Consider the following 24,705-nt stretch of genomic DNA (forward strand, 5'->3'; position numbering starts at 1 on the left):
TATCTTTAATTTCCCCTGTGGTTCGTGTCGTACACAAGCAGAGGAATACATATAGACATACACAACGGCCATGTGTGGCGCACATGTGTGCGTGCGTGTGTATGTGTGCATTTCCGTTTCCGCTGAATAGTCGCGGTTCCGGTTATCTCGCCGACTTTCTTCACCCCCTTTTTTTGCCAGCCGTATATACCCAAAATTTTATGCCAAGCCAAAGAACACTAATTCGAAGAGGTTACAAGTTTAGTTAAAACCTAAGAAGAGAAATAAAATACGCATTGATATTAAGTTATTAAGCGGCTTAACAGGTAAATTTGTATTTGTTCCACATTCGTCCGTCATTCGTAACAATCTAAATATTAAATATTGAACTACTCTGTTTGCCAATCACACATGAGTGAGTCCCCAAAATCAACATTGTCGTCATTATCGCATTGTTATTATTATTAACGTCCATCCAAAATCCAGATACAAATTGGAAATTCAGGCAGGGACCAAGGTCCTTGGAATAAGTTGCCCTTACTTACGACCAATGAATGCCCCAGACAATAATAACGACTTGTAGTTAATGCCGCCAAGCTAAGAAGTCCTGGGATTTCCCAAGCCCAAAAAAAATAGGCCAAAAAGAGAGATCGAGATAATACAACCCTTTTTAATTCGAGTTTAAGGCTTTTGGGTCAGGCTAATGACGCCTTTGGGGAAATTCACCATCGGTGGTCGATGGTCCAGGACTAGAAGCCGAAAAAACAAACTCGACCAGTGGTTCCAATTAACTGTGAACATAAGAACGCTCCTTCATTATACAGAGCTGCCATTGGGGCCAACACAGAATCAATGCGAAAACAAGAGAACTCATGAGTCCTTCAAACGATTGCCTTTTTTGGAGCCAGAATGTATTACGCATGCAATGCTTGCTGTCTTTATGTTACGCTGGAAAAAAAAGAGTCGAAATAGGAAATTTGAATGCCTTATCGTTTATGAAATAAAATAAAAATATATATTGTTAAGTCTAAGAGAGGGCAGAATACATTAATAATGTATTCAAGTGTACTTATTGTTTTGTTTTTCTGTAGGTGAGGAACACGTTTTTTTCAGTGCTCAGCTCTGATTATGAGGTGTGGCTGACTTTGATTTGATTGAGCACAAAATGTACAATTTCTCAGGCTGTCCAAACATTCAACTGCACTCGATGTCCGCTGCGTAACATCGAGGTTGTTCAGATTTTGAAGTGGTTTTCCAGCCGCCGAAAGGGGGTTTTCCGATGGACGGGGGATTTTTCCCGGGGGGCGAGGGGTTGGTTTGGTTCTCGGACAGTCCGTAATACCCTGACTAGGCGTGTTCACATGCCACGCCCATTTGACGCACACGGCAAGTGCAACAAGCTGGCAACCAGGACAGCGCCAAAAACTAAGCCAGCCGGAAATCTGTATTGCGCATTGATAGCACCCAAAGTACCCACTACTAGTAGGTATATAGGCAAAGTATGATGATACGTTAAATATCCTCATTAAGTAAGAAAAATGTGGGAATATTTTCGAAAAACTTAATGTGAAAATGAAAGACTATCGATGTGCAATGCAGCATATCCGGGACGATGGCCAAATGCCAGGGTATGCCCAGTGCAATAGCACGGCCACGCCTGGACCCAAACTGGGGCACATCAATGGGGATTTATAAAAAATGCAAATTCATTAGAGCAGCCGCCGGCCAGGACGAGTTGGCCGACTGAGTGCTGAGATCTCGAGAGCTCGAAATCTCGAAAGCTGTTGGATTCGGTTCAGTTGTATCCCAGCTGCTCTACTAATTCCGCTGGCTTGACACCGGCGAACAGAAATGGGGCTAGGCAGCCTCGGAACCTCTAAACCTCAGAACCTCAGAACCTCAGCACCCTAGACACAGAGGCGTCATGTCAGCGGCGGGTGAAAGTGCAGCGTCAGAGGCTTTCCGCCCCCCTATCTAACACCTTTTCCCACTTTCTCGCCGGCGGTGGCAGCATTTGGAAATTAAAAAGAACACCAACGGACCAGAAGAAGTCGAAGGAAATGTGCAACCTTAGGCTGCACATATTGGTCGAAGCAGATGGGATGGCAAATATTTCGCTCGTAGGGATGCGAGGTATCGTCGGCGACGTGCAGTATATAGGTTCTAGAAATTCTGAAAAGTCTAAGGTGCTTGAAAGTGTGCAAAAATATATTTTAAATGCAGGAATCCGATGTACTCATTGGGAATAAACTTTCAATTGCCTCTCTCAGTTGCGCACTATTCTATAGATGCAAATTTAGGTATTTTGGCTAAAAATTAAATGAGTTTGAACAGGGCATTCATAGGTCTACAGACAACAGAGCCCAACCCTTCCGTCAGTCTATCGTTATGCGATTTTTCCAGCCTCATTTCTGTGGCGTGCTTGCTGCTTTGTTGCTTTTCCCTGCTGGCTGCACACACCGCATGAGTCTTGATGTCCTGATGTCCTGAAGTCCTGATGTCCTGAAGTCCTGAAGTCCTGAAGTCCTGAAGTCCTTGGGGACTGTCTTACCTGTGCGGTTTCCAAAGCACATAAATCTCAACTGTGGCTGGCGTTTGAAGCGTCTTTTCAAGAGTCGACTGCGAATAGGATTGCAAATGAAATTCAAATTCGCTGCATACTTTGCGGCGCTTATTAAACGCAAGATAAACGCCCGGGAGAAAATCGAAAAGAAAACGGATTTGTGGGCGTTTGAGGAGGCGTGGCAGACCACTAATAGCAGCGCCTTGTTGCCACCGCAAAGCATGCTTTTCGGTTTAATGAAGCAGCCGCGTATTCAGCAGCAGATTCTCCGAAACTTGTGAAAACTCTTTCGCGGCAGTCATAAGTTCAATCAACATCAAATTTAATTAAAACGCTAAAAGCATCCGCCCACGCCCCCTAATGCAAAGTAAGAAAAAAGTAGCTAGCCAGAGAGAACGAAAGCACCAAGAATGCGTGCACTGTAAGAAAAGCAGTTGATTTTAAAGACAACTCGAAACAATAAGGTCAAAGACAGCCAACAATTACTTTAGTTACTCACGCACAGATCGTGGACAAAAAGATTCCATTGAAATTTGTTAAAGTTTCGAATATTTCGCCCAGTGCACTGGCAATGGCCAGGGGGTCGACATGACGAGAGAGAAAAGAGAGAGCATTAAAACGGAAATAATTGTGGTCTGGCCGGAGACCGTCGGACCGGATATGGCCAGATCCAGGGGCGGTAGCCCCGACAGGGGGCGTGGCAGTGGGCTGGGGACGCGGGGTAGTCGGTAGGTGAGCTGTTGCAGGGGCAGCGACATTTGCAACACTTTTGGTTTGTAATTAAGTAGCCAAATGGCAGACAGACAGCCGAAGGGGGAGAAAGCACACAGGGAGAAAGTGGGTCGGAAAAGTGGATGCCCCTTCCGGGGGGTGAAACTTTAGAGTCTGGTCGACCGAAAGAGGATGTTAGCCATCCGCAGCTAATCATAGTTACACAAATGCTTATGGCGGAATTAACTTGGCCGCCAACGATGAGAAACAATTGAAATCGATGGTAAGAGCCAAAGAGATTTCAGAAATTGAACGCAACGCCTTAAGTGGGCGAAAGGGGAATTTCAAAACGTATACATACTATAAAGCACAATTATAACTTACTAAGTAAAAGATAAGCCAGCAGTTAATAATTATGGGAAAATAACTGCAAATATTAGCAGACAAAGCCAAAAAGGCTTTAAAACAAAGTTTATTCCCGTGCGCCACCAAGGAATTTCAAATTTTAAACAAAGTGCTCGGCAATTTCATTAAGTATAAATTAAAACAACTAGACAGACAGACCAAACGAATGGCTAACACCGAAAGGAAAACTTTTGCAGACTTAAAAGCCCTCGCAGGTTAATTCGCAACTTGTGTTGGCCGTACTTTCTTTTGCCAGCCCCAAAAATGCAGAAAACTAAAACGGAGGCCCAAATACAATTATAAACACATTTGTCTAACCATTTTTGCACTTTTATTCCTCTTTTTCTGGGCCCTTTGGCAACTTTAGTGGCATGCTCACTTTCAATTTGGCCTTCGTGTGAGTGCAGCACACGTGAGTGTTGTTGCAACAATGGAAGAGGACAAAAAACTGAAGAGGTGCGAGAGGGAGGGGGCGTGGTGCGGAGACAAGGACAGAAACACAGGCACGAAGCAAATTGTGTAGAAGAAATAAAAGAAAAGTGGGAAGTGCAGACAGACTCTGTTAGTGGCAAACTTTTGCCGCTTTGCAACACTTGAGCACCAGCACTCAGCGAAAGAGACGGCTACATGGCGCGAGCTAAAGAGAAAGAGAGTGAGAGAGAAAGAGAGAGAGAGCTAAATGAGGTTAGAGTGAGAGAGCGAACGTAGCTCATCCACCCACACATGTGAGTGCGAAACTAATTTAAAAAGTAATTTTTACTTCCGGCATTTACACAGCTGCACTAAGGTAAAAAATAATGATAAAAAGCGTACAATGTGCATCGCAAAACTCATTTTTGGCTTAGATATTTAAGAAAGTGCACAACAGATTTGCGCTAACTTTAGCAATTTACTATTAAACAGGCCAGATTTTCGGCCAAATCAAGTATTTCCCTTTAATAGTAGTTCTCTACACAGAGATGAATTGACAATACTAGGGCGAACCAAAACACATTCTGTCACCGAACAAAGTTACACCATTTTCGTTTCAAACAATTTGTAAAATTGTATCTTTGTTTGCGATTGTGCAACAATTGCAGTTCAGGTAATTGCCTGCTCCTTTCAGATGCCCCATAAGCAGACTTCCTCGTTTTCCAGCTAAAAATAAACACAGTGGTCTGCCGGTTTACTTTCTCAACAAAGCCAAATCAGAGTAAATAATAATAAACTAGCCCCATGGCAACTCTCCACCCCCTCCGCTAAATCACACACCACCCCCCAACCCTTTGACCCTCTAGCAACCGCAACATCGACAGCTGCAACAACATAACGTGCAACAACAATTGCTTATTTAGTGCTGGCAATCTGTGTTCGATGTGTTTCGATTGTTGTGGCCAAGGGCCGCAGGTGAAAAGTGGGTGGAAATGGAAATGGAAGGGAGGGTGGCAACCAACTCGGCATTGGGAACTTCAGGCTCAGTGGTCTTTTTTTCCAAAGCAATTAATTTACAAAAACTATTTGCGATTTGCACGTAAACCAATTTAACATCAAAGTCCAACTAAATGCCAAAAACGATTGATGAATGGAGTGTCCTGCGGTTATGCCTGTATGACACTCAACCAAAAACTCCTCTTTGTAGTAATACACATTTGAGTTCGGTATTGATAAAGAATTCTTTGTTTGTGCGAAAGTAAACACCATAAATCCAGTGAGAGGGCAATAATCGCAATTCGTAAGCGAGTATACTCGTACATCGTACATCATAAACATCAATGAGAGACATCAAGATTTGTCATAATACCGGGTAAGCAATGATTCATCCGAGTAACAGCGATACTCCAGACGTGGCTAATAACAGATCTAATGCCAAAGCAAACGCTACGAAATGGCTAAAATACTTGTATATATAGAGCACATAAAGGCGACAATGTGGCCATTAAAGCTAAAGCAAATGCGAAAGCAAAAGACAAGCAAACACTCGCGCTTTCACTGACAATTTATTTCATAAGCACGGCATCTTAATCTCGAGGAATAAACTCGTTGACACCCATTGTCGCATCCCCCATACCCTGGACGAAGGAAAAGGCTTTTCCCCGGGAAAAGTGGCACTCGCTTTTCCGCCCACGGTCGTGTTCCATGTTTGAAATTAATTTTACTCGCACAAAAATTCTCGCGCGCATACAATTTCATTAAGCAAATATTTTTGTGTCGCCCGCCAGCGTTACCTCTGCAGCCACGCCCCTTTTACCAGACCAGACCGGGCCACGCCCACCCCCACCCACACCGCCCACACAGCCCCTTCGGCGCCAAAACGGCAGAAAGCTCAACATGCCGCAACAAAACCAAATCAGAAGGCGTTACCAAAGGCCACAGAAGGATGTGTTGAACGTGGTACGTTCGAGAATGTCGTGTGTGGCACTTGTTTACTTATTACAATGCCTAAGTAAATGATATGGAAGTGTAAAATTAAAAGGAAAATACTTTGCATAAGATTAAAAGCAAAACAAATTGGAACAACAAATTTGGCAATGAACCAATGAGTTATTACGTCCATGCAAGTGGTAAATCAATCAATTATTTGCTCAAGCTGCAAACATTTAATTATGTGACCCTTTCAGCACCCTTTCCTATATCCTCATTTTGAGGCAACCAAAAGAGATTTTTTTCAATTTTTTGCCAGCACATTATCTTTTTTTTTTTAGTGAGTTAACGACCCGCAACATTAATGCCATTTTAATGCCGCGAGCGGTCCACAAGCAACTGAATCCTTGCGCTCATAAAACGGGGCATATAACAAATGATAGTCGAGGCCACGCCCACTGCTACTGCCTCAAAAAAAATAAAAAAAATAAAAATAAATAAAAGAAATGAGCCAAAGTAAAAAAGACAGCACAATTAATGCATTAAAAGAAGGACAAGGATGTGGAAGCAGCAGCGAAACATTTGCAGGGCCAATAAAAATGGCATTTAATGACGCCTGCAAATTTTCGAGCCTCAAATAATCAGCATAAAAATGAGCAAATGTGCTGGATATAAAATTAATTGAAATATCTCGGCACGCAAAAGCGACAGCGACCGAGATAAAGGAGCTTTAAATAAAAAAAAAAAACAGCGCTGGAGTCAAATGCCGGGTATTTTCCAGCGGCAATTGACATGCGAATTTTGATTGCCACTGCGAATTAAATGCGAAATGTTTTCAACCGATAATGAACCAAACAAAGCCGTGAATGCAGCTTAAAGCACTAAGAGGGGATTTCCTTTATAGACTAAAGAAACTCATAATTGAAATCGAATTTTTAATACTTTTCCCTGTTCCTCGAAGCGTTCAAAAAAATACCCCAACTTATCTTCAAGTTCATCCAACAAAGCGTTGAATTCTGAAGTCCATGGGTAGAGAAGCACTCAGGACGACAAACCAATTAAGGCGAAGGATACAGAAGAAGAAATGCTAGGGTGATGAAGTAAGCAAAGGGAAATGGGAGTGGGCAGACTGGAATGACGACTGAGCGAATCAGTTTGCCCATTCGGACCAGGATGTTGTTGCCCTGGCCCAGCTTATTGGCTCAGTTGGAGCAGGCACAAACGGTATTTCCCCCAGATCCTCGAGATCCCCGAGATTCCCCCAGGCTCCTTACATACCACTCCCCCCTTTCCACTGCCCCTGTCCATTCCCCATCCATCCATCCATCTCAATTTACTGCGTGAGACTTTTGTCAACGCACGGCGAGAAAATGAATGCCAGCAATTGCAGGGCCCAAACGGCAAAAGAATGGCAGCAGCGAAATGGCGAAAACTGGAGCAGGGGGCGGCGAACCTAAGAAGTGGGGCGGGGCCAGCCAGGCAGCGAGCTAACAGGAGGCATTAGACGGGCACAGTGACAGCCATCGAAATGGTATCACAACAATTCCTTAGGTATTCGCTGTATTCGCCGCATACATCTAGTTAAAGTTTCAGTGTACGGCACTTAAGCCTCTTACCGTGCGTAAGTTGAGTTAACTCATTAACAGAAGACACCATATGCCACGCTTAATTCTGTTAAGGACGTATACTTGATTTTAATACGTATACGCAGTGTTGGCACTGCCATGTATATTCTTCAGTGCACAAAAGGTAGCGGCCCAGCCAAACGGAACACGGCGAAAAAAAGTGTTGCCCAAAAAGCAATTTATACGGGTCTCTACCGCTTTCTCCCGCTTTCTGCCGCTTTCTCTCACTTCCATTGCCGCTTTCCCTTGTTTGATAGCTGAGGCCACAATGTTGCACTGGTGTGCGTGCGTGCGTGTGTGCGTGTGTGTGGGCAAACATAAACAACAGTTACGCTCGAACAACGGGCAAAGTTGCATTTCCGCTGTAACCGTTTTCCGCACAGGAAATGCGTTCGACGCGTGTTTGAAATATTGGGCCCGAAAGTCGCAGCCCTGGATTTTCCGCCGCCGGCATTTCTCCAGCATTTTCCACCTCGCCACCCCGTGCCGTCCCCTTTTTGCGGTCAACTCCACTGCCAGTGGGCAGTGATTTCGCTGGCGGTCCTTCGCAACCAGTTTTCATCTCATTTGAGCGAGCATTTAATGTTCAGCGTTCGCGGGCTGGCAAACTGCGCCCGGAAATGAGTCTTAATCCCCTCGATTTTCCACCCAAAAGCCATCTACGATCGCAAAAATTTCGGTGCGAAGCGGGTTGGATTTTCCGCAAAACGGTTTTGCTGCTGCATGGCAAATCATGTGTAATGGAATTAAAGTCGCAACAAATTTTCGGCCACTGTTTGCAACAGATTAAAATCGGAAACAACAATACGGAGAAAACAATGGCGATTAAATAGTTGCCTTTAAATTCGATAAATACGTTCGTTTATCTTCCTCACCTACTGACTTTCCAACCTAACTTCCGATTGCCTCCCTATTTTCAATAGCAAATATATAAATTTGTATTAAATGATTTTCTTGCTCGACTATTTCGAACTTGTTTCAAGTACTCGCAATCGAATCACCTTGATTGTCACAGAACTTTCGAATTTTTCACATACTTGTTTATAGTTTGTATTCTCACCTTGTCACTTGTGACTTTGATTCAAGATTTTCGTGTTGCCCATGCTGAAGTTTGCCCCTCGGCCGAGATTCTCACCTGCCACGCCCCTGCCACGGCCACCGCCTCCGTTGCCCCGTTGCCCCGTTGCATACGAAATGCGCAACACATTGGCTGCACTTGAACTGAATTCCCTGCGCTTCTTGTTGTTTTTCCACCCTTTGTTTCTCTGCCGCTTGTATTAGCCACTTGACGGCCTTTTGACCGCCTTCTTTCCGCCTGGAAAATAGTGGAGAAGGCGCTGGAAAAGCCTAGGGAACGCGTTGACAGAGCGTGTTTGTCGTGTTGCACAGAAAACAACTCAAGGGCCGTGTCAAATATGCTGTCCTTGTGTCCTTGGGCGCGTCCTTAATTGCCGCACCTTCGTTTGCAGCACGCCTCCTGGCGATTTGTTGCGCATATCCTTGAAATGCTGCAAGCCGTATACTCGTATTTGGTTTTATGTTGAATTTCTGCATTGTAGGAAAAAATTACACATTCATTACACCTAAATTTGCTACTCAAATCTGAAACTCCAGTTCTACAACTTAATAGTTGGCAGCCTTGGCGATGGGAAGCGAAAACTAAACAAATTCCACACTTCCGTGCCTCTCAATCAAAGCGAACTTCAATCGACGGTGGCAGAGTTGATGATTGGGCCCTAAGCCGCTTAGGCTTTGCCCATGGAAACACCCATCGTGCCACCCAGTAGAAGCACCCACCATCTGAGCCACCCACTCGTCCGCAGTGCAGACACATAAGGCAACGCCCTGCCAAGCGTCAGTTTTTGGGAATTTTGGCAAAAGCGATTAGTTTCGAGTAATTGCAACTTAATGAAAAGCATTCAATTGTGCAAATTAATGGGAATGTCTTCAGCATTCTGATTTGCAGACATTCATGTGTGTTTTAGTGCCTGTTAATTAATGCTTTGATGAACCGCACTCAACTGATTCAACTTCCACCTGCAAAAGGCCCACAGTCCCGGGTATTCCCAATGCCCAAAAGCGATTTTCATCTGCGGCACTTGCGGATTTTGGCCGGAATTGTAAGCGATTGCCTGGACCATCGAGGCGGAATACCAAATCGGTTTATCGTATCTATTTGCCTATTTTAGCAGAAAATTATGTCAAGCAATTCGAAATGCTGAGCTAAATGGCTTAAGGTTTAGCCTGTGTGTGTGTGTGCGTGTGCGTGTGTTTGTTGCTCTAAACAAAAATTGTATCAAGCCAATTAGATGTCAAACGGCTTTGGTAATAGTGTTTGTTCGAAGCCACAAATGGGAATGAAACTTAATTATTGATTGCATTTGCGGTAGAGCAAGATGTTCACAAAAATGCAACTAAACTTCAATTAATCCATGAAACGCCTTTAAACGCTGCCCTTTTTGAGAAGCATTTAAGTAACAAGATCAATCCATTATCCAACCCATTAATCTTGGCGTCTCCTCCTCCAATCTGCAGTTTGATTGATTGATTGAACTGCGAGGCAAGGACCGGGCAAAACAGCGACCAAATGCAAGATGAACCCGGATCAAGCGATGTCAATGCAAAACGGGGCGCCGCCTCCGCCCCCCTCGCAGCTGACCGCCCACACAATCGCCGCGTCCTCCGTCACCGCTGCCCCGCCCACCGGCTCCATGGCCGCCCCCACAGCCCTTCACTACGGCGGCGGCATGGGAGGCATGCCGCCCACTTCGTCCGCCGGCGGCACGGCCGGCAACTATGTCTCCATCGGCATCCTGCCCAGCATGTCGCCCGCCCAGCTGCCCCCGCTCCTCCTGCCCGCTCCGCCCCCAGCGACGACGACCTTCAAGACCACGCCCCTGCTGCCCATGCCCACGCTCGAGGACATTGAGGTGGCCAACCAGCCGGGCGGCCAGAGCGGTCAAGTGAGTAGTCCCAAAACTAAGTTCATGTCATTCCTACAAATTAATGTAGTATCTCTGGCATTTCTTTGCTACAAGATATCTCTGTTTAAATACGTATCTGTAAATCGCTGGTGAACTTTTGCAGGTGGTCGTGTCCTTGGCCCAAACATCGATGGCGCCGCCGGGCATTTTGAAGTACCCCACGGCGGGCTATGTGGGCGACATGATGGCACCGCCGCCCAGCCTGCCGCTCTCCATGTCGCTGCCCCATCCGCAGCCGCCGCTGCTGCCGCTGACCTCCATTGCCGGCAGCGCCGCCGGCAGCAACAACAGCAACACCAGCGGCAGCAACAGCAACTGCGGCACGCTGAAAAGCAATGCGAAACTGTTGCCGCTCCAACTGATGGCCACGCCCCCCAGCCGCAAGGAGCCGCTGACGCCCGCCCACCCGCAGGCGGCATCGATTCAGGCCCAGGCGCAGGTGCAGCACCAGCTGCAGCAGCAGCACCAGCAGCAGCAGCAGCAACAGCAGCAACAGCAGCAGCAGCAACGGCAGCGCAAGCGGCAGGGATGGTGCTCCTGCTTCAGCTCGGGAGCAGGGGGTGTGGCCACGGGGGGCGGCGGTGGAAGCGGTGGCGGTGGGGTTGGCGGTGCGGGGGAGACCGGAAAGACGCCACCCGGATACGGAAGCAAGGACAAGAAGAAGAGCCGCAAGGCCACCTCGCAAACGGTGTGGTCCGCCCTGCTGACAAACCTGGGCATCTGCATGCTGCTGCTCGCCTACACACTGCTGGGTAAGCTGGGCTAATTAATTCAATGAATTAGCGTGCGAATTTAATTCAAATAGTTGTCCGCGACGGGAGTTTAATTCAATTAATTAGCCATCGAGTAGAGCTCGCTTTCATTTCAACGACTTGTGCTTAGGAGCTAGAAATAGAGAGGAGATACATTACAGCGATTGAAAATACTCTTACCTTACATGGCGTTTTTAAAGCTAATAATTTCAGGTCTTTTTGAATAATACCAGTACGAGCTATAATTTAGCTATGGTTTAGTGGCCTGCAGGAGCGTAAATTTCGGCCAAATAGCCAAATTGACGGCACTGTGCGTGACAGGCACTCACATATCATTTGTATCCGCCGTCTGTTTGTGCCAGTTGCCATTTCATTGTTGCGGCCACCCTAATTAACGCGGCAGCTTCTTTTGGCCACGCGCGCTCAGCTCATTTGCTCTTTTTTGCGGCGCGTGTGTCATATACAGATACATTTTCGGATACAAACACGGATGCGGATGGGCTTACACTAGTGGATAGCGTTACTGTTTGCACGGATGCTTAATGTATCTTGTCACAGGGTTCGACGTTTAAATTAACCAACAACAGAAAATGGGCGGAGTGCCGCCGAAGCCGCCGCACGACAACGTGATAAATTTAATTAATCATTCGCTGGCATGCCTCCTCCCCTCCTCCACCTCCACACCCCTCGGCGCACCAGAAACAAACGTCAAAATGGCGGCCGCAGCGCCAAAACTTATGTTTCACTCACACTGCCAGGGAAATTTGTGTATTTCCGGTACAGTGGACACTAGCATATTTCATCTGTACTCTACCACAACGTATTCCCAAAGTGAAAGGTTTTCTTGAGCTACCTACTATTTATCGAAAACACAAAACCCAGTGAGTTCAAGACTTGCAAATTGTGCGGTAAACAACCACTGTGCGAAGCGAGTTTCATTTCGGAGCAGAGATTGGCGTAAAAGTATAGCGCAGTCATGTTTATGAGCGGGTATTAGGAAACCAAAAGGCGACACTTGACGCGGACGCCCTCACTTTCCACGCAACCGGAAATCCATCTGCGTCTCATGCCCCTTATCTCAGCCCCTTTCTCCGATTCTCAGCCCCTTTCTCCGATTCTCTCTGACGGTGACGGCTGCTTTGACAAGCGATGGTGGGAGACACAACAGCAACATCAGCAACATCGGCAACATCAGCAACAACAGCAACAACAGCAACTTCAGGAACACCGACAGCGGCAACATGGAAAAGCACAACACACATGTGGAAATACTTTAAACAAATCGAAAAATTCGCACTTGTGTGTGCGTGCGACAGCTGGGCGAAAAAGTTGTCCCTTGTTAGGAGGAAATCATCAAAATGACACAAACAATTATTTAACTTTCGCTAGGCCGTGCGTGAGACCGGTGACGTCACTTTACACACACGCACACATGACAGATGACTTCCCCTTGCTCCTCCTTTTTTTTGCAAGCTAAAGTTACAGGCTAAACAAACAGGCCTGTTTAAATTGAAGCCTCTGCAGTTGGGAAAAGCTCTATGGGAAGCTAGAATACGCAAAGACAACATGAAACTCATTTGGAGCCCAAGAGCTGAGTGCTGATGACAGGAACTATAACAATTTCATTGACAAACACATAATTACCGATAGAGTGGCACATTCCGCTCAATAAATCGCATGCCAGATTTTCCAGGGCGCGGAAAATAGCAAAACAGCATGTGTCAGTGCTACAGCTTTGTGTCCGGCCCATCATCTTGGCACTTTCCGATCTGATCCGATCCGATACGATACGATTTTCCACCATCCATCGTGTATTATTTTTAACTTTGACATGTGTTGGCTTTTGGCGAGGACATCAACTGCTCATTTCACACACACATTCAACGTCGTGCTCAGCCGTCGAAAATAAATGGAAACTTTGTTGCAGGCAGGCGAAAAACTTTTCAAAAACTTGACAAACTGTGTCACATGTAAGCGTGTGTATTAGTTGGCGGGCATTAACATTAAATGAGTGACAGGAATCAGCACTGACGCTCCCCAAAGGAACAAGGCCTGTGGGAATTGTATCGATTTACCAGCCCAAAAACAGGGGTTTGCTGGAAGCTTTTGAATAATCATCATTCGAGTGAGGTAAAATGTTAGTATGTGCACTTGCTTCACTGTTTTAGATAGATTAAACGGCGTTCGCACTTCCCACAGCATTTCACTTTCAGAATGCCCCATAAATTAGCCGTAGCATGCCCGAGAATCCTGCCATTCAACCGTGTGGCTGAAACAGGAAGCACTTAAGTTGGCTCAGAACGATTGCAACACCTTCAAGATGCTTTATGGCCCAGGCCCTATCTCTGCTCCACCTGCATCCTTTTTCCCCCATATAGGAAGCAAATGAGTTAGCGCTGAGTTCATATTCTGCTGGAAATTTTGCACACATGACGTGCACCGAAAGAGAAATCCATCTGTCTATAACTTTTTGTTGAAAATTTGCTGATAAAGTATAGGGCAGTAGTATATTTCAGATCCGGATTACCCTTGTTTGGCTTACTACGAAGTGGTCCAAATATTCTGGCACTTTGATTGCCAATTTCTGGCAGTGTTGCATTGCTGATGTTTGGCTTTTGTTCGCCATCCCGTTGCAGGCTCCTTCATCTTCCTGACCATCGAGAACGAGGACTCGGCTTTGCTGCATCAGCAGCACACTCTGGCCAGCACCAAGCGCAATTTGGCTGGCCTCGGGATCGGTGCAGCGGGAATCGGGAGCAGTATCTATCAGCAGCAGCAGCAAAGGACACCACATCAGCAGCAGCAGCAGCAGCAGCATCAGGCAGTACAAGGACGTCATACCGACAATGACACGATGGCCGCTGCAGCCGCAGCTGTCGCCGCCCAGGGAATGGTGGCCGGAAGCGCCACTGCCGGCGGCCTCAATCCATTTAGCCAGCCCGCATCCAGTGGCGACTTTGTTTACGGCCTGGACGGCATGGAAGCGACCGATCTGGAGGCGGGCGGAATGCCCCAGTTCGCCCTCTCGCCGGACACCTACGATGTGCGGCAGCGGACCATCGAGAATATCTGGGACATCACTGTCTCGCTGAACATCCTCTACAAGGAGAACTGGACAAAGTGAGTGCTCTTAAATACCAGAAGCGTAGGCAAATAGGTCAAGCCAAATAGCTCCATGCCTTAAATAATAAGTTATGTATCTTTGTGAGCTTGATCTACTTAATTGGGTTCGCCGTGCGTATACTTGATGCACGCAAACGGGGCGTATACTTGATTTCATATGTGTTTCACCGACGTGACCCACTCACTCTCCGTATCTTGCTCTATCTCCCTCACAGATTAGCCGCACTTGAAATAGCCAAGTTTCAAGACCAATTAATCAAGAGACTGAACGAGGATGTTATGCTGCAATTATCGCACGACGATGTGGCCAACGCCCCCTCCTCCTCGTCATCATCGTCGTCGGGCGCCTCTGGTGTTCCGGGTAGCAACAATCCGGCCACGGAAGCCGTGCTCCTACACACACACTATCACCATCATCGTGCCGGAGGCGTTGGGGGCGTGGCAGTGGGCGGAGGGCCGCCGCATGAGTGGAATTTTGCCAAAGCGTTTTTGTATTCGCTGACCGTTTTGACCACAATTGGTAAGTGCCAGTGGCCTTCTGCCTTCGCAGACACAAAAGGGGGACTTTGGGCACCCCCCCACAAGGGAGATAAAACCAATGACCCACACACCATCCATGGCTGTGGGCCATAAATTTGATGTTCCAGCAACGGAAATTTGTTTTACTTGAATGGCGAGTGCGCTCGTGTTTGCTGGATACCAAAGGCAATAGCGGCAGGGAGGGGCTAGCACACTGCCAAAAAATGCGGAGACCATGTTTGTCGTTTTCCAAAATGCCAGTACAAACCAGTTCTTGCATTTCAAAAGTATGACATTAAAACTTGCTAGGTTCATTGTGATGTGGGGCTTGGAAGGAAACTCATAGACAACACTTTTGAGCACATTTCATATAATTACTTTGTATAATCAGAGAGTGCCAGTTTTGGTCGTGTATAAAAATGGGAAAAGGGGTTAAGGCAATGGGGGCTATGGGCATGACCCGTACACCTTTTGACACCATCGCATGAGTGCATTTGGGGCCGCAGCAACTGCTGTTGTTGATGGCAGCCGAGGAGAATGCGGAGTGGTCAAAAGGGGGGCTATGTAAACGGGTGGCTCTAAAAGGGCTGAAAACGGTGTGCAAGTGGTGGCTAAAAGTAACCTCCGGGTTCGAGTAGCGACAAGGGGGACTTGATGATGCGCTCCCATGGTCACATCCATGGTGCAGCTTCCACAACGGAGCCAGAGTAATTTGTGCCATAGGAACTGCAGTGGTAATTGATTGATGTCCATGCTGGACGGGGCTTAAAGTGTTATCGTTACAGACAACGATTATTTATCGTGCGGATTGCAGGTGTCTATCGAAAGAACGTACGTAGCGTATCTAATGGATATCAGGTTTTTTTTGTTCTTAATGAAATGTATACTTACTTTTCCTTCACTCACTTTTTTAGAGTCGTGCATGTATTAGGTTTTGCGAAATAGATTTCCAGCTCTGTCCCTTCAATTACCGAAACTAATTCGATAAGTCTTCGATTGCTGACTCTGTCGAGGATTTCTCAATTGGCATTTGTCAGCAGCAAGTGGCCCGAAACTCTGGCCAATTTTAAATATTGGTTTGTGGAGGGCCTAAACTTTTAAGCCCCAAAACATTCATCCATCAGCAGGGGGGCGGGCTTTCCCGCACCTTTCCCTGCGATTCTCCCTTGTCTCGATTCTCTGTGTAGCCCCTTGCCGGATTTCCCAGTAAAATTCCGTGTACGTTTTTCCCTCTCACTTGGATGGTAATTTCGTAGGCCCAAAAAAAAACAAAAACGAGGAGGAGACAAAAAACCGAGCCGAAAGTCAAATATTGATAGAGCAAAACAACAAACGTAGCTATTTGCTTAGCCCGAATGGCCACACACACACTCGCATTCTTCGGTTTTATATCCGCATACATATACATACATACATATACGAACATATATGCAAGGATACATCGACACGACTTTCCACTTGTGAAAATGCTATAAAATAAAATTTGCAAAAATTTTCTGCTGATCTTGGCAGTTGATGCCAATGCCAAAAGGCCAGAAAGCAAATATAGGGCCAGAAAACGGGCCCCTCCCATTATTACTAACCACCCCCCTCCTGTCCCTGCCCCAACGCCCCTGCAAGTGTGCATAAAAAGGGGCGGTGGTGTGGGTGCGGGCGGGGGCGGGGGCGGGGCAGTTTGCAATTGCGTTAGTCAGCAGACTGCCGGGACATTTATATTAACATGACATCCTGCCATCCCGCCACCTCACCACCCACTCCTTGTCCTTGTCCCAGCTTATTATTATTATTATTGTTTTTGTGGGTTGTGTTTATTTTTATTTTTGTTTTCTGTTTTACTTTTTGGCCAGCAAAAGCGAGGCAGCAGGTCTTCATTGTTCTTGGCCGGGCAGCCCGAACAATATGATTATGATTATTGGTCCGTGCTTCTGGCCAGAGGACTAAGCCACTTGAGCACTTGAATGCAGTGCCATGTTTCCAGCTGCCTTACTCTGCAGTCATTTTGGCTTTAAAGTTTGCTAGGTTCTTTTAAGACATGACATTATAATTATATACATGTTTCGGATGTTCGATTTAAGCCAAGAAGTACATTATATTATTTGAGTGCATGGCCTGAAAGCATTTTCATATTTCAAGAGTATCAGCCAGTTGAGCATTATTTAGCTGGCAACATCCTTGTGGCTGGCGTGAGTTCTATGATTGTCTTGGGCATAAATGCGAATTTATAGTCGGCCTGCTCCTTCCGCTTCCTCGAATATGGCTTCTGCTGTCGCTGGCACAATGAATAGGACCCCGGATCGGGATCGGCCAATCCCCTGGACGGCAATAAGACAAGTAATTTAGTTGCAAAATAATTTTAAATTTCATTTTCCATTTGCACACAGGCCCCACACACAAACACACCCATGCAGCATGAAACTGAGGCCCCATTTCCACATCCACATCCACTATCATCAATTGCGCATCTTTGGGGCCCAGCGATTCCGTTTTATGCTCCACCATTTTGTGTTATGTGTGCGCATAACCGAAGGACCATCGATGTACAAATGGGCCTCAATGAGCAAGGGGGGGATTGGATGAACCCAAGTCCAAGTCCAAGTCCAAGTGGAAGTAGAATCGAAGTCGAAGTCGGAGGCAGATTAGGTCTAGTTGTTTATGGCTGGAGTGTGTGCTTCTGCTGGAAGCGGGTAATTGTATTTGCTTGGCCACACACGCATATTCGATAAATAATTCACTTGCCTATCGGCTTAGTGCCCCATCCCTAAGCACAGTCCATAAACACCAATAGCGATTTATTTGCATATTCGATAGATATCTATCGCAAGGCAACTCTGTGGCGGCTGTGTTTGATACGCAAAGCCATCAAGTTGATTTTCCTCAGTAATACTAATAATAATTATTATGCACTTACCCTTATTCACCCGGTATTCACTACGCCAGTCTTGTGGTCTCTCCGTTTCCCGCCCCATATTGATATCTTTCAATATCTTTCAATAAAATATGTAGATGCCCCTCAATACCCTCGGCCTTGCTAACGTTATCCGTGATATTCCGTGATATCCCAGCAAATTGACAGCGCGACAGCTGAGTTTTACAGCCCCCTCGAGTCGGGTCAATGGCAATATTATTAGCCATGGGTGGTGGGGCTCGGTTCAAACGGTGGGGTTGGCTGAAAGCCAGGCACAGTGGTGCAAATAAATCAGCAAAGTGTTGCCGAAAATCTTGCCCCAGATTGATTTATGCCCCCCATCCCCTCACCAACCCATGCACATCAGTGGCCCACTGTGCCGGGATGGGGATCGGCCAAAGGGATATAGATACAGATATAGATATATCGATTGGAGGAAGGGGGACCTTTGGGGTATGCTGAGCTGTCGTCTACTTTGTGACACTTTGACATTTTGGTCCTGCGGAGAGGGGGATTTCATTTAAATTTGCTGTCAACGCAATTACATGGTTACCAAGGTATTGGAAATCCGCTTCCTGTTTCAGTCACTGTTACTGATTTCGAGTGAACCACACCACCCTGCACAGAGAAAAACATTTGATGCACAAGATCTTGTATATTTCTGCAATATGGCTATGCCTGTGAATGCATGATAAATGCGTACGGAGTAGTAGATGCAGAATAATACATTATTTCTTTCTGTGCATCCCCCAAAAAGTTCTCCTTTACCAGTAGACCGAGCGCCCGAGGCACTCGAGCCCTGCCACATGTTATAGCCCCCTATTGATTCGATTCGTTTTCTCCCCCAGCTTCCTTCGAATCTCAAATGACTCACTTCCTTCGGGGGCAACATTTGTGCAATAAAAAAAGAATATAATACGCGGCAACCAATAAACCGCGCCCATGTATAAATAAAAACAAGATAGAATTCTATAGTCGAGTTCCCCGACTATCAGATACCTGTTACTCAGATAGTGCTAACGAGAAATTTCAACCTTTTCTGGAATATCGGTAAAAATTGGGGAAGAAAATAATAAAATAAATAAAAACTTCAAAAATTTTTTAAAAGTGACAGAAACATTTTGATGTAGTAATGAATTTGATATTTTTGAATTTCTACAACAACATCACATCAGAAAAATTACAAAAAAATAAAAAAAATAAGATTTCTAAATTTAAATGCAGATTTTTAGAGAGTTGCACCAGAAACATTTTGATATATACCACTTCAAGATCCGATTAAGATAAGTTGAGTTATGGAGTTTAGAACTTCAGCCTTGGGACATTTCTTACATTTTTTCAATTCCTACATCATAACATCAAAAAAATTACAAAAAAATTAAAAAAAAATTGATTTTTAAATTTGAATGCAGATTTTTAGAGAATTACGCCAGAAACATTTTGATATATGCCACTTTAAGATCCGATTAAGATAAGTTGAGTTATGGCGTTTAGAACTTCAGTCTTGGGACATTTCTTAAGTTTTTGAATTTCTACAACACCATCACATCAGAAAAATTACAAAAAAAAAAAAAAAAAAAAAGATTTCTAAATTTAAATGCAGATTTTTAGAGAATTACGCCAGAAACATTTTGATGTATGCCACTTTAAGATCCGATTAAGATAAGTTGAGTTATGGAGTTTAGAACTTCAGCCCTGGGATATTTCTTACATTTTTTCAATTCCTGCATCATAACATCAAAAAAATTACAAAAAAATTTTAAAAAAATGTATTTTTAAATTTGAATGCAGATTTTTAGAGAATTACGCCAGAAACATTTAGAGGTATGCCACTTCAAAATCCGATTAAGATAAGTTGAGTTATGGAGTTTAGAACTTCAGCCTTGGGACATTTCTTACATTTTTTCAATTCCTACATCATAACATCAAAAAAATTACAAAAAAATTAAAAAAAAATTGATTTTTAAATTTGAATGCAGATTTTTAGAGAATTACGCCAGAAACATTTTGATATATGCCACTTTAAGATCCGATTAAGATAAGTTGAGTTATGGAGTTTAGAACTTCAGCCCTGGGATATTTCTTACATTTTTTCAATTCCTGCATCATAACATCAAAAAAATTACAAAAAAATTTAAAAAAAATGTATTTTTAAATTTGAATGCAGATTTTTAGAGAATTACGCCAGAAACATTTAGAGGTATGCCACTTCAAAATCCGATTAAGATAAGTTGAGTTATGGAGTTTAGAACTTCAGCCTTGGGACATTTCTTACATTTTTTCAATTCCTACATCATAACATCAAAAAAATTAAAAAAAATTGATTTTTAAATTTGAATGCAGATTTTTAGAGAATTGCGCCAGAAACATTTTGATATATGCCACTTTAAGATCCGATTAAGATAAGTTGAGTTATGGAGTTTAGAACTTCAGCCTTGGGACATTTCTTACATTTTTTCAATTCCTACATCATAACATCAAAAAAATTAAAAAAAATTAAAAAAAAATTGATTTTTAAATTTGAATGCAGATTTTTAGAGAATTACGCCAGAAACATTTAGAGGTATGCCACTTCAAAATCCGATTAAGATAAGTTGAGTTATGGAGTTTAGAACTTCAGCCTTGGGACATTTCTTACATTTTTTCAATTCCTACATCATAACATCAAAAAAATTACAAAAAAATTAAAAAAAAATTGATTTTTAAATTTGAATGCAGATTTTTAGAGAATTGCGCCAGAAACATTTTGATATATGCCACTTTAAGATCCGATTAAGATAAGTTGAGTTATGGCGTTTAGAACTTCAGTCTTGGGACATTTCTTAAGTTTTTGAATTTCTACAACACCATCACATCAGAAAAATTACAAAAAAAAAAAAAAAAAACAAGATTTCTAAATTTAAATGCAGATTTTTAGAGAATTACGCCAGAAACATTTTGATATATGCCACTTTAAGATCCGATTAAGATAAGTTGAGTTATGGAGTTTAGAACTTCAGCCCTGGGATATTTCTTACATTTTTTCAATTCCTGCATCAAACATAAAAAAAATTACAAAAAAATTTAAAAAAAATGTATTTTTAAATTTGAATGCAGATTTTTAGAGAATTACGCCAGAAACATTTAGAGGTATGCCACTTCAAAATCCGATTAAGATAAGTTGAGTTATGGAGTTTAGAACTTCAGCCTTGGGACATTTCTTACATTTTTTCAATTCCTACATCATAACATCAAAAAAATTACAAAAAAATTAAAAAAAATTTGATTTTTAAATTTGAATGCAGATTTTTAGAGAATTGCGCCAGAAACATTTTGAGGTATGCCACTTCAAAATCCGATTAAGATAAGTTGAGTTATGGAGTTTAGAACTTCAGGCTTGGGCCTGAATATATACTTGGTATGGTCGGTAACGTTTCTTTCTTCCTGTTTCAAACTTTTCAACGAATCTAGTATACCCGTTTACCCCACGAGTAACGGGTATAAACACATATATCGCAAAACCGCCTACTGCGAAATGAGAGAAAAAGAAAAGAAAGCAATAAAATTAAGAAATTTTCAAATTTATGCATGACACACCTGACTACGATTTGGTGTGTGTGTATGTGTTCCTGCTCAATTGTTTCCCCGCCCCTATTTTCCTTTTTTCTACCTTCCATAGGGAATTTCCGGCCTTAAGCTTGTTAAGCATTTTTATTGCCTCTGCCAGCTTAATTATTTCTGGTGCCCTTTACATCGTGGGGAAAAATGGCAAAAAAGAAGGCAAAGAGTGGGGCTTATATGTGAAGTTACGGCTCATTTGGGTAATGTCAATAAGTCGGATCTCTCGAGGGAGTCGCACAAATTGACTTCTGGCACATTAATGTGAAAACCAACAATAACCAAAAGTACCAAAAAAAAGAAAATTGTTAACGGAAATTTTGTTGCAAAGGGAAATCTCTTAATAACCATACAACAAGTGGGGTCTTATTGTACATACTGTATATTCCGAAAGTTAATTAAAGCAAATATATAACTTAATACATTTAAAATGTAAGGCTTCTTTAACGTGGTCCTGCAAGCCGGATTAAAAATTTCCTTTAACCGAAGACTCTAGAAATGGAAGAGTATTAAATGAAGCGTATGCAAATTCACCGACACCGTTGTAATCAATGAACTTTCTTTGTACAAACCAGGCTATGGAAACGTTGCGCCGCGAACGACGCTCGGGAGGATCGTGACCCTGGCGTACGCCTTCTTCGGCATCCCACTGACATTGGTCTACCTGAGCAGTACGGGCAGCATTTTGGCCAGGGTGGCCCGCGAGGTCTTCTCGAAGGCCCTGTGCTGTTGTCTCTGCTCGAATTGTGGCTATTGCTGCTACGACGAGAAGCGGATGGCCGAAAAGGAGCGCCGGATGCGGCGCAAGAGGCAGCAGGAGGAGCTACGCAAGCAGCAGGCCGTCATGCAGGAGCCGTATTACGTGAGGGATGTCTTTCATGCCACGCCCGAAAAGGATGCGGGTGCTGGGGCACCACCGCCGAATGCCGGCGTACCGGGAGGATCCGTCGGTGGCCTGGGCGACATCGATTCGCTCAGTGCCAGCGAGTCCAGGGGCTCCATGCACGGCCTGAGTATCTTGGCCCCCATTCTGCTCTGCTTCTCCATGATGATCATCTACATTGTTTTCGGTGCCGCCGTCTTATATCGCCTGGAAAACTGGCCCATTCTGGATGGCATATACTTCTGCTTCATGAGCCTGTCCACCATTGGTTTTGGCGATATGCTGCCGGGATTGCGGCGGGAATCGAATGCCACCACCTGGTTCTGTTCGGTATACATAATGTCGGGCATGACCCTAACGGCCATGTGCTTCAATGTCATACACGAGGAGATTGTCCATCGCATTCGCATTGTGGTGGAGTTCAAGAAGACGAGTGCTGCTAACTCGGGCGGTGGTTTGATCGGAGGCGGCAGTGTGTCGGGTGGTGCAGGTGGTGCTGGTGGTTCCATGATGGATGTGGCGCACGAGGAGGGTAGCCAGTACTATGTGCCAGCGTCCTGACACTACGAGAAGCGAGGACATCTCTACCAGCGCAACCCCACCGAAGAGACCCTGGTGACAGGTGAGCGTTTATTCTGAAATGCACCCAATTAACAATTCCGCTTCAATTCGTGGTCCTGCAAGCCGAACTTGTTTCTTAATCCGGCTCAATGGACCATTTCAACTGTATTGTATGTATGGTTAATTCAAATGGATTTCCCCCTTCACAGACACACCCACATCGCTGGTGATGAAGGATTACGTAAACCACGAGCTGGTGCCCATCCTAACAATGGACCCCAATGGCGCCCGCCTGGCCCCCACCCCTGCCCCCGCCTACACGCCCGCCAACACTTCGACGGGAATACCCGGATCCGGCGAGGTGACCACTCCCGGCAACAGCTGCATCGCCCACGGCAGCGACCCGGGCCTGGGCTACTCCTCGCTGAGCAGTCCGCTCCTCGATGTCCTGAACACGCCAACGGGTGCGAATGCCTCCGGGGTCTACACACTCGCTGAGGAAACGGAACTCGAGCTGCAGGAGACGCAGGTGGACAGGGAGCGGATCTAAGAACGCCAACGACGAAAGTATTTACTCGACGGATCAGTATTAGTTAGCGGTTAGCCTTAGACATAGTCCTAAAACCCTAGATCGAATCGGTATAGTGTGTAAAGTGTAATGACTATTTTTTTTTGTTTTTTTTCCTGCCCCACCCCCAAAAATTGTGGGTGTATATGCCATAAGAAGAGTAATAAGTGCGTGTATGTGTGTGTGTATGTAATGGGGAGTTTTTCCCCAATAAAAACAAATATGTCCCGTTGGACCAGCAAAAAGATCGTAGCATAAGACAAACTATCACTGTACATACTATATATGGTAGCGGAGGCGAAGATACATTTCCATAGCTCCTAAGCTGATTGACCGATTGTAAACAGAGGCCCCAAATAAGAAAACTAGTCAATGGAGTACGAGATGCGACCCGTATTTAAGTAAAAAATACAAATAGAACGGCGGAAGGGAAGAATAACAACCGATGGGTTGAAGAGAGGTGATCGTTTATATTAAATTACACTCTAGGGATTTGGAAAGCTTTCAATATGGGCTTGATTACTATGCTGTGATAAATTGAACATTTATTATTGCATACTCCTAAGTCCTTATCCAGTTATTTGAAATCCCTAGAGTTATTCGTAAGTGATATTGCCAATTTGCATTAACCTAACGTATTCACTCAAGTTGTTTTCCAATTTACAATTTGTACAACTCTTCTTGGTGGATCACCTCCAAAAGTTTACGTTTTAATAATTCATGCAACTGAGCCTTCACTTCACTTTTCAATCAATTCGAAACTACACTTTCTTACGGTACGACTTAATAGAGAAATTCCCTTTTTTATGTGTGCAAGCAGAGAGCTCCAGAACGCAACTACATAATCCACAATACCCATACCTAATCAAGACACATTTTATACGTAAATCAAGCTTAGAACAATTACAAAATATGTACTTAATACGAAATAAATATGCTACACTTAAATATATATATATAAATATATATAACTACATCTAGGTAATTGTTTTTTTTTGTAATTGTAATAAGCATAAAATGGATGAGTGGAGAATTAAACTATGCATACATATTATCAATGAATTCGAATTCATAACTTTAAATAAATGTTTAAACTACAAGAGAAAACTACGAAAACAAAAACCAAACAAAACTTGCGTAACTTTGTAAATGTTGAAATATACCCGATTGTATATTTATGACAAGTGCAG

The 24,705-nt window shown here is 44.2% G+C and overlaps 2 protein-coding genes across 2 annotated transcripts; both read left to right on the forward strand.

Annotated features, from left to right (window-relative positions):
• Window positions 1–10,182: 10,182 nt before the first annotated feature.
• On the forward strand, window positions 10,183–22,966 carry LOC6551066. Its single transcript, XM_026981877.1, has 5 exons — window positions 10,183–10,586; window positions 10,711–11,359; window positions 13,996–14,479; window positions 14,698–15,002; window positions 22,079–22,966. The coding sequence occupies exons 1-5, from the start codon at window positions 10,218–10,220 to the stop codon at window positions 22,945–22,947; spliced, it is 2,676 nt and encodes an 891-aa protein (XP_026837678.1). The 5' UTR covers window positions 10,183–10,217; the 3' UTR covers window positions 22,948–22,966.
• Window positions 22,966–24,481, forward strand: LOC113564491. Its single transcript, XM_026981878.1, has 2 exons — window positions 22,966–23,008; window positions 23,157–24,481. The coding sequence occupies exon 2, from the start codon at window positions 23,177–23,179 to the stop codon at window positions 23,495–23,497; it is 321 nt and encodes a 106-aa protein (XP_026837679.1). The 5' UTR covers window positions 22,966–23,008; window positions 23,157–23,176; the 3' UTR covers window positions 23,498–24,481.
• The last annotated feature ends 224 nt before the right edge of the window (window positions 24,482–24,705 follow it).

Source organism: Drosophila erecta, unplaced genomic scaffold (genome assembly GCF_003286155.1).
Source record: "Drosophila erecta strain 14021-0224.00,06,07 unplaced genomic scaffold, DereRS2 tig00000126-arrow-pilon, whole genome shotgun sequence".
NCBI classification, from domain to species: domain Eukaryota; kingdom Metazoa; phylum Arthropoda; class Insecta; order Diptera; family Drosophilidae; genus Drosophila; species Drosophila erecta.